Source organism: Poecilia formosa, unplaced genomic scaffold (genome assembly GCF_000485575.1).
Source record: "Poecilia formosa unplaced genomic scaffold, Poecilia_formosa-5.1.2 Scaffold339, whole genome shotgun sequence".
NCBI lineage: Eukaryota > Metazoa > Chordata > Actinopteri > Cyprinodontiformes > Poeciliidae > Poecilia > Poecilia formosa.
In genome coordinates this window covers 98,229-108,920 of record NW_006800278.1, presented here as the reverse complement: position 1 = coordinate 108,920, position 10,692 = coordinate 98,229, and the positions used below count along the sequence as shown (strand labels likewise).

At 48.2% G+C, this 10,692-nt stretch overlaps 1 protein-coding gene across 2 annotated transcripts in view; it reads left to right on the top strand.

The window, feature by feature from the left end:
• The window catches only part of radil2a (Ras association and DIL domains 2a), a 22,094-nt gene that overhangs the window by 4,242 nt on the left and 7,160 nt on the right, over window positions 1–10,692 (top strand). The window contains exons 4-10 of one of the 2 annotated variants that reach the window (XM_007573838.2): window positions 926–1,254; window positions 3,832–4,521; window positions 4,619–4,656; window positions 6,058–6,224; window positions 6,312–6,424; window positions 8,282–8,501; window positions 9,096–9,268. In XM_007573838.2, coding sequence (XP_007573900.1) covers window positions 926–1,254; window positions 3,832–4,521; window positions 4,619–4,656; window positions 6,058–6,224; window positions 6,312–6,424; window positions 8,282–8,501; window positions 9,096–9,268 — 1,730 coding nt within the window. Of the gene's footprint in view, window positions 1–925; window positions 1,255–3,831; window positions 4,522–4,618; window positions 4,657–6,054; window positions 6,225–6,311; window positions 6,425–8,281; window positions 8,502–9,095; window positions 9,269–10,692 lie in introns of both variants that reach the window. The other variant, XM_016661698.1, reaches the window with a different exon arrangement.

The following is a 10,692-nucleotide window of genomic DNA, read 5'->3' as shown; positions in this document are numbered from 1 at the left end:
CCCCCACCCCTTACCGACAGGTACCCCCATACAGACAGGTAACCCCATACAGACAGGTAACCCCGCCCGTGTACTGACAGGTAACCTTATGCAGACAGGTAACCCCATACAGACAGGTAACCCCATACAGACAGGTAACCCCGCCCGTGTACTGACAGGTAACCTTATGCAGACAGGTAACCCCATACAGACAGGTAACCCCCACCCTGTACCGACAGGTAACCCCATGCAGACAGGTAACCCCATGCAGACAGGTAACCCCGCCCCCGTCGTGGCAGCAGCAGCAGAGAGGGGTGTGAATCGTCTCTCTGGACATTCCTCTGTGCTTACCGGCTCCAGCAGTGCTGAATGGTGTTTGTGTTACGTCAGCACGACGGAGCGGCTGTTGATGTCAGATAGAGGGCTGCCCCGCCCCGCCCCCCAGCTGTCCTCCGGTTCTGCTGCATCGAGGCGGCGCCAGTGCAGTCGAGCATTATGTTTGGGTCGGTTTGGTTTACCAGACCAATTTCAGGGGAATTTCGGCCACTGTAAACAAGATTTCATAAACAAAAGCTCTCTTCTGTTTGTGTTTTAGATTAAGCCAAACACTCCAGAGATCCAGGGATGGATTTTTTTTTGTTCTCAAAAACCTAAAATGTTTTGTAACTTTTTTACAATTTAATTATTTAAAAAAAATCTTAGTATTTACAGGTGATGTGATTTTCTCTCACAGGAACACTGTGAGTTTAACGAACCATCATGTCTGTTAAAACAGACTCCGGCTGTTTAGAGTCTGTTTGTCTTTAGAGATAAAGGTCTTACATTTGATTCATTAAGGTTTTATAAAGGTCTTTGAGCTGGTGACCCAGTTGGTGACCCAGTTGGTTTGAAACCTCTCGGACGTTGACGGAGGCAGAACGCTTGACGATGTGTCTTGTGGTTCCAGGGGTGAACGCTCAGGCCCGGAAGCTGCAGAAGAACCGGTCCAGAGTGGCGTCCCTGTTCGTGGACAGCGGGGGGGAGGACATGGAGGGCCCGGGATTCAGGAGGAGCCTGAGCGACATGGACCTGTCTGCCACAGAGAGGGAGGCGGGCCGGGCCCAGCGGAGCGCAGTCAGAGAGAACCCGGAGGCCGAGGCCGACACCGAGGTTTTGCGACTCGGCCTGGAGAAGGAAGAGACGGAGAGCAGCGACGACAACGCCATGCAGTACTCCATTCACCCACCCTTTGACTTCCCCTACTTCCTGCTGCTGCAGGGCTACGACCACAGACAGGTGGGCTATCGGAGTACCTGGAGAGAACCCATGATGCACAGGGAGAACATGCAGAGAGACCGCGGGCGGGAATTCACCTTAGCATTTCATAAGGACCGTCAGTTAATAACGAGAAGTACTACAGGCGCACCAATTAGAGATTACATTTCTGACTTCTCTGTTTTAAAAACATTTTGTCACGGTTTTCCTTCCATCAGCTCTCATTAATAACTTATATTAATATCAGAGACGACGCCCCGCAACGAGATGCTGGAAAACACTTAGCGTGGCTAGCTCTTAGTGCAGTTAGCACGTAGCGGGCTAGCACTTAGCGCAGTTAGCACATAGCATGGCTAGCACTTAGCGCAGTTGGCACATAGCGTGGCTAGCACTTAGCGCAGTTAGCACATAGCGTGGCTAGCTCTTAGTGCAGTTAGCATGTAGCGGGCTAGCACTTAGCACAGTTAGCACGTAGCGTGTCTAGCGCTACCTGACAGCAGACTGTACGTTTCCTCCAGAGGAAACACTGAAACTTCCTGCATAAAGCTCTAAATAAAACCAGACACTCTTATTTCCATTAGAGCATCAAGTAACAAGACGTTTAAAAACATGATTAAATTCCCATGTTGCTTGGTTTGTCAGACGGCTGTTTTGCTTGATGTGGCTGCTGCAGTTTGATGTGTAAGCATTCCCAGATGTACAACCAGACACAATGTACAAATACTTTAACTAATCACAAGCTTTCATCATTTATTGGAATAAATACCATAAAATACTGTAGTAAAGTTTGGATCTGTTCTCTACTTGAACATTTAGATGTTGCTCAGAAAATCCCTCCAGTGTGTTAAGAGACGACATGGAGAGAAGCAGCATGAGAGCTCTGGATTATCATCTGTTAATCCCTGAGCCTCGTCACATTTTGGTACCTGGGTCCAATACGAGCGCTTTCTTAGAAAGGAGTTACAGAACCAGCAGATCTATTTCTGAATATCTGCTCTGTCATTTTGTGCCCACAGAAGTCCAAGTAAAGAAACTCTCCTGAATGTTTGACAGATGCTGACCACATCCTGCTTCTGAAACAATAATAAGTCGGCAGCGTTAGAGCTTTGTTTCCTGGACTTCAGGGCCGGGTCGAACCACTTTCTCCCCCTGACCCGGTTCCTACAGCAGAGCGGCTCCGTCCAGCTGCAGGAAGTGCTGCGTGTTTATCGCTGCGGCCGCTGCAGCTGGAGGAGGAGATTGCTGACGGTGCAGTATGGCGCTAGCTCTGCGGCGCGCTGCCGGCTCCTTTCTCCTGACAATAGGTCAGAACCAGAACCAGAACCAGAGCCAAAGCAAAGAAGCAAGGCTTGTCTGTGTTGTGTCAGTTGACCTAAAATAGGAAGCGATAGCTGATGTTATTAATGCTGTGCTGTTCCAGGCCGACAGAAGGAGCATAAGAAGCATTTCAGCTGAGGAACCGGCCCGGCAGCGACCCGTTATCCTGACCCGTAATCACTTCAGTGAATAAAGGAAAATGGCTCCTTCTGCAGTTTTATTTCAGAACTCAAGACTATTTTATGCAACATTGAAAATTCATGAAAAATACAAATAATTGAACTGCTTCATAAAAAAAATTCAACATTTCACTGTGTAAAAGTCAGTGGCAGCTTTACTTTAGTGAACGTTTGATCTAAAAATCCTCAGTTGTTACAGATGCAGAGGAGCCATTCCTGTTTTACATTAACTGATTAATAACAGCAGCCGTGATTATTAGGAGATTTCTTTACACAGTTTGAAGCTGGAAACAAACTGCTGGTTGAGAAGTTCTGGGTAAAACCTTCTTAAATGCAAAATGTTTATATATATATATTTTACAGTTTTGACTAATTACAGCTCTGACTGTGTTCTTTCAGCAAACTGCCATTTTTGAGTCTGTATACTTCCGTTAATGTTCAATTTATTAAATTAGTTTTCAATAATCTATTAATCTGATGAGTAGCATTTAGCCTCGCCGCCCCTCACCTCACTGCGCCCTGCATCGCTGCCCCACACCTCGCATCGCCACCCCTCGCCTCGCTGCGCCCCGCATCGCCACCTCTCACCTCGCATCGCCACCTCTCACCTCGCTGCGCCTCGCCTCATCCTGCCCCTCCAGGTTGTATTCTTAGCACCTAATCCTGGTTCTGTTCACACTGCTGGCTGATTTCCTGACTGTTACACAAGGGGATCAGTCCAATCCCAGACACCCTGGCAGATCCAGAAGATGCGCCAAGTCTGCTGGATTAGCGGGAGATAACGGTGACAGACACCATATTTAAATCTACGACAGTTTCCAGCTTCTGTAATAATGTTAGCAGCTTCTTTCCAGTTTCATCTTTACTTCATTTGTTTAGTTTAACTCCGTCTGGCATCATCAGGTCTAGGCTAGGATAGCGTTAGCATTTTCACCTCTGTTTTTACAGGCATTGTTGATTATTGAACTGTAGTTATTAGCTGATCATGTCAACATAAAGGAGCAACTCAACAACTACTTCCTTTCTTATTTCAAAATAAGAGTCCTAAGCAGATGCAGTCTGGTGTTGCAGGATTTGGAAGTGATTGATTTTGATCTTTTAGGATTTTGTGATCTACCTGATGAGCGGGAGCAGCACCATCTTCGGCTACTGCAAGGAGCACAGTACCGGAGAGGATGAGGAGCGGCTCAAGGTCGACATCCTCCTGTTTGCTCCTGACGTGTCGCCGCAGCACTGCTGCGTCAGACGCCTGGACTCCAACTCCCAGAGTTCCTCAGGAAAGCAGAGAAAGACTGTGACCCTGCTGAGGCCCCTCCATGGGGCCCCCGTCACCAGAAACGGTTTCCTTCTGGACGAGGAAGTAGAACTGAATCCTGGAGACCTGATTGGTTTGGGGAAGCACTACCTGTTCCTGTTCAAGGATCCCACCGGCGGGTCGGGTTCTCCTCCTGCTCCGCCCTGGATGGCCCGGCTCCGCCCGGGCTCTGACACTGGCACTTCCTGTTCGTCCTGCGGCTCCTGCATCACCGTGAAGCGGCTCCAGGGGAAACTGCCGGCATCCTGCTGGAGGAGCCTGGAGGGCACCGAGGCTGCGCTGCGCTATGAGCTGCAGCAGGAGGAACGGGTCCTGCAGGAGATCCTGGACATGGTGGATCCCAGTGAGAACGAACCGAAGCTGACTCCTGCTTTCCTGCTGATTCTCTGCATCCGGCGCTCCGCCGGCTCCTTCCAGCTGACTCACTTCAGGCAGCTGCTGCTCCGGATCGCCAGCCAGATCCAGCTCATTACGTGGGTAAGCAGCAGGAACGCTGGTCTGAACTCAGCCACATGTTTTCTACAGTAATTCATGTGTTCATGTGTTCATGTGATCATGTGATCTAACCTTTCAGGAGAAGACAAAGGAACTCGCTGCAATGCAACCAGAAGCGTGAGTCCACATCATCGAGATGTTTAACTGCAGTCTATAAAGAGAAACTAAACTAATATCTGTGTCTTACAAAAATAATAAAACACCTAAACTTTTCTACATTTTGTCACATTCAAGTATTTTTATTAGACATGTGCCGATCAGGTTTTTTCCTGCCGATACCGATCACATAATTATTATTTATTTATTTTTTATCATAAACAGTACCGGTTACATTATGTGGAAAAAGGAACCATGAATTCACCTTAATTTAGACAAAAACTTGTTTTTAATAACTTTTTCCAAGAAAAAACAAAACAAAACAGGCATTGTGCAAATTGTACTGCTATTGATAATACTATCTTTAACAGACTGAAAACATATGAAGGCTCTGAAGAGGCTAAATAATACAAAGAGCCAAAGTAAAACCTCTCAACATTGCCAAAAAATTCAAGTATAAAACTCAACATTCAAAGGCAAAAACAGGTTCCATTACAATAAACAATCCAGAGTTACTGAATGAAAACTTCCTGTTAGCATGGCGGCTAGCTGGTTACTGCTAGCTCTGATTGGCTGTTTCTGACTGAGCGGAGTAATTATGCAGATCAGGGAGGAGATCGATTATTTTTTCAGAGATTATCTGTCTCATGTTAGGACAGCGAAAGTTTTAATACGTAGGTAAAATGTATTTTTTTAGGTTAGATGCTGCAGCTTTAAGCAGGTTCGGTGTGAGAGTCACTACCAGGTGGAGCAGAAGCGAAGCTCCGTCTGTCAGATATTACTACCTGTAGCGTAGCAGCGGTTCAACAGGAGAGCAGAACCAGCGTCTGACATCGCAGCTCGATGACTTAAATCATTTTCCAGGTTATTTGTTTAGCTTTCTGACCGTCATGCTAATCCGGTGAGTGTTTGTAGCTGTGTGCTGCTTTACCTGCTGTCTGATCCTCCGTATGTCTTTTTACTGCAGTGAGCCTCGATGTAGCCAAACTCCGTCAAGTATCTCATTGTTTTATGTCGTATTAGCTTCGTTGTGTTGATGCATTTTGACCTGCTTCAATTTTCCGCAGCAACACGCAAACTTCCCCTTTCACTCAGTGCGTTATAGTTACACATCACATCTCTTATAGGATTTGTTGCTGCGCGTTTGCGCAGAGTGAAGGAAAGAGGAGACCAGCTGCACAGGCAGGTTGGAAATGAGATGATCGGTATCGGCAACAAGAGCCAATGATCGCCGATCACCGATCATGCACTTTTTCACGAAAATCGGCCGATTATGATCGGTGACCGATCGATCGGCACACCTCTAATTTTTATAGGTGAAACGTTTCAGAAACCTTGTTTCATCACACGAAAGGCAGCAAAATTAAACGCAGACGGGCTGCTGATCAGCTTCATCTGTGTTTCCTGTCTGTTCGTCAGCAGCTCCGTTGACGATGCAGCCGATCAGCTGCAGCAGCTCAGTCTGGAGGAACTGATCTCAGGTCTGCGGCCGCTGGTTCTGTGGATGGCAAACTCCATCGAGCTGCTGCACTTCATCCAGCATGAGGTCCCCCAGCTGTTGCCATGGAGACGGGACAGCATGGACCAAGGTGGACATTTTGTTTGCCTCTTTAGAGCCGGCAGGACCTCCAGCCCTGTGAAGGTGGTAAAAAGCGTTGTGTTCTGGTTTCCATCAGAGCGGCTGCAGGCGGAGCTGTGGTCCACCCAGTCGGCCTGTGAGGAAGCCATGACGGTCCTGGAGGAGGTCATCATGTTCACCTTCCAGCAGTCGGTCTACTACCTCACCAAGGTCTGCCCCCACTGCCACATGTGACGCAGGAAGCCTGGCTGTGCTCACACAACAGTCTGTTTTCACTGAGCGTTTTCCAGACCCAGAACACAATAACAGCGTGGAAACGCTCTCCGGCAGGAAAGAGCAGGGAGGGAGAGAGCGGGGCGTCCTTTCCACTCTGCAGTGTAAACACTGACAGCAGTTATCTGGAGCTGCACAGCTTCCACCGACTGGACCTGCTGGGAAACAACCAGTCACATCATCGCTGTCCCAGGCTCACTTCTACCTGAGAAAACATCCACTGGCACATTTCAGCAAACCGATGGTTGAACTTCAGATTCTGCAGGAAGTTCAGAGTTTCTGTTTTCATTTTCTGGTACATTTCACGGCGCCACAAACGGCTCCGAAAAATCATTCCTGTTTCAGACAAGCCGGTCGCAGTCACTGCATTTAATCTGCAGGTTTAATATTTCTGAACCTTCTCATAGAACAAACAGTGGAGAAAACAGAAAAATCCATTTTCAGATAAAACTGACAGCTTTTAAAACCATTAACTGAAATTTATCAGCAACCATAAATCAAACTCTTATCAAAAGACATTTTTCTGATTCTGGGATGATGAGACTGGGGTCAAAGGTCACCATCTGACCAACCAGCTGTTTAAAGGTTTTCTCCACCAAACCTGACTGAGAAACGGGCAAAAGTTTCAGGTCAGATGTGCAGAACTGGTAGAATCAGAACCAGGATAACCTTCCATCCTCAGTCAGTTGGTCATGATGCATCATGCAAAATGTCCGTAAAGATGGCCGCTTCCCTGCTGGGTCTCAGATGATTATTATTCTTGTATATTATGATTCCAGAAAGAATTTCAGCCAAACCTGTTTTACTGGAGAAGATCTCAGGACTTTACCTGCAGATCCAAACCCACTGCAGCAGCTCAGCGCCGCTGCTGCGCCCTGACGGCTGACGGCCGACTTCCTGTTGGACGATTCTGTAGAGGGATGGAGCCAGAAGCTGCTTTGCTGATGCGTCTGCTGTAGGCAGCAGCCAGCTGATCGGTTCTTATGATCGGAGCGTCTGCAGGTCGTCCTGCAGCCTCTACAGTGAAGGAAACAGGAACATCCTGTTCTCTTCTTTTAAGACCAACGGATTTTATCCTGAACTGAAGAAATGAGCTCTGCTGATCCAGTTTCGATAGGTTATGGATTGGTAATAATCAGCAGCAGCTTTCAGTGTGGTGTTTTATAAGCTCTTAGTTCTGCTGTGCTCGTCTGTATTTTAACGTATTGAGGCGTTTTGGGCCCAGATGATCCTGCAGAGGAAAGCAGCTGTCAGCAGAGCAGGGAGGAGCAGAAGCAGCTCTTCCCTGTGATTTCCTGTGGATGACTGAATGTTCTCAATGTGCAAACCGGATTCCTGAGCTGAAGCTGTCAGGTTTTCACCTCGACCCGTTAAAACCAGCCGCCATCTGCTGCTTCCCAGCAGGGGTCCAACATGCACCGCAGCTGAGCTGCTGGCTCCTCCTCAAGGCTCTATCTCACTTATGGTGTGTGTGTGTGTGTGTGTGTGTGTGTGTGTGTGTGTGTGTGTGTGTGTGTGTACGTGTACGTGTGTACGTGTACGTGCACATGCCAGAAGAAGCAGATACTCAGATGGTTTAAAAACAAACTTCTTCCCTCTGTAACCTTTGAACTTTTCCACAGGAGTCGTTCTGAGCCGCTTTGCCTTTTACCGATCGTAAACTCGGTGTAGTTTTATCTCATTAAGACGAGAAAGTTTGTCGTTCTAACGCGATTCTGCTGCTGCATTTATTTCAGCTGTGCAGTGAAAGGCCTCCTCAGAGTTCAGAGTCGTCATGCCTTTGTCCCCCTGCAGAGCATGTACCCGGCCCTGGGCGGCCTGCTGGACGGGAACCCCTTCTCTGAGGACGGTCAGCTGCGACTTCCTGTCAGCCTCAGCAAAATCCTGCAGGTCCTGAAGGAGGCGCTGGAGCTCCTGTCGGCCTTCCAGGTGCATCCGGACATCTCCCTGCAGCTCTGTGCCTACCTGTTCTTCTTCATCAACGCTTCGCTGTTCAACAGCCTCATGGAGAGAGGTAGCAGCTCACGCTTTAGCTTTAGCTTTAGCGTCCCCAGCCTTATGAATGTGGATCGTGGCCGTTTGGTTGTTTCTCCCTTTACTTTAGCTTTTGACAAACTGCTATATGTTTAATATTTGCATCAACACAGTCAGGATGTGTTAATCATTCATAAATGTTCACTTTGAACAGAAATCTGAATCCATCTTTAAAATCAGCTTTTATTTTGAAGGTGGCTGCCGTTTCTTGTTTTGGTTGCTATGTTACCGCCGTCATGCATGTTGTAATGTCTGAGACTCTTCATCATCTCGGGTTGCCATGTTCTGGTCCATCTGGTCAATATGTTATTATTCATGGAAACAGTTTGAGTGTTTGCATGAACAAAGTAAAGAACTTTATGGAAATGAAAGTTGGCTGGTTTTGTACAGGAGCAGATTTCATGTTGAAATGTTCATTATCAGTAATATCAGGTCTTAAAACTGAGTTTATTACTGAACCAGCAGGTTAAATCTGAGCAGCATCACTGCAGCTCGATTTATTTTTTACTGTTTGGGTTCTGTTTATGCTGGCCTTATGGGCTGCTCTGGCTAACCGGAGGTTCTGCTTCTTCAGGGTCCGTGGCCGGGTTCTACCAGTGGTCCCGCGGCGTGCAGATCCGGGCCAACCTGGACCTGCTCATGGACTGGGTCCAGAATCAGGGCCTGGCCAGCATGGCCACTCAGTTCCTGCAGAAGCTCTCCGCCGCCGTCAATCTGCTGGCCACACCCAAAGAAACGCTTCTGCAGGTCAGCTCACATCCGCTGCTCATTTCCTGTTCTCTGACTGCCGGTGGGCGGAGCCACGCTGACGTCAGCCTCACGGGTTTTACCCCCTCAGGTGTCCCATGTTTCTGTTCTAACTATCCTCAGCATCAGGATCTGAGTAATCGGTTCTGATTCTGGACGCGACTCGCTCGTTGTTCTGCCTCTGAGCAGAAGGAAACGGCCTGCAGGAAGCCGGCCAGCAAATGACATCATGGAGCTGTAGCCGTTCCTGCAGATTATGTAATCCAGAGTAAATCCTGGAGCGGAGTAATGTTAAACCTGGGACCGCCTCACATCCTGTTTGCTTTTATCCAGCCGTTCAGACCAAACATCCAGAAAACCGTTTGTCCACTTCCTGTTAGACTGCTCTGACTCTTCGTCCTCCCTAAGCAACATGTTCTCTTCCTCACCTGTTCAGGTTCAGCTGCAGGTAAACGGGAAACACCGACAGCTCACATTACCCCTGAAATCTGGGGGCTCGGGTTGCCATGTTGTGGTCGTTCTGCCCTCGGGTTGCCATGTTGTGGTCGTTGCTGCGTTGGCCCCGTCCGTCTGTGGCGCGGCGTTTGGGCTGAGCGTTGCTGTGAGACGGCGCTTTGGGATGAAGTTGATCCTCAGACGGATTAGAGGGAGTCGGAGGGACTTTAGTTCAGGATAGAAACGGTTTGATGAGCTTCACATGAAGGTTTGGCTGAGGAAGCAGAGGTCAGTTAAAGTAAGGTTTTGTAAAGACTCTCCCTGCCCACCCTTCCTACCTTCATTTAAAACTCACAAGCAAACATCACATCATGTTTCTATTTGTTTCTGCTGGTGCTTTCCTCATTGTGTGATTCTGATCCGTTGTGTTGTGGAAATATAACAGGTTTTAACTCTGATGAACCCAAAATATCCGGGCCTCGTGTTGGTAGAAAATGTTCCTGTGGGTCAGGCAGAAGGATTTACCTCCACTAGAAAATCCTGTAAACTGAACAGAGCGTCCTGTGGCGGCCATCTTGTTTGTTAGGAACAACATTTTCATAGTTTCTTTCTAAAGCACAAAAATAGATGTACTGCAGCTCAAAGTACAGCTAATTTGACCCTCAGGGCTTGTTGTAGTATGAGATGTTAGTCTGGCATGTTGAGTTGACACCTGTTTCCACAGCATGACTCAAAGCAGCAGCCGGCGGCTCCACACTGCTGCCAGGCTGAGGATTTCAGGAATATCACCGCTCTGGAATGAGACGACTTGTTGTGGTCGCTGCAGAGTGGGACACGCCCTCCATGGCTTTTAGTTTTCCATCTGCAGCGGCTGAGTGGCTGCTGGAGCTGCTGCTGCTGGAGCTGCTGCTGCTGGAGCTGCTGCTGCTGGAGCTGCTGCTGCTGGAGCTGCTGCTGCTGGAGCTGCTGCTGCTGCTGCTGGGGGTGCT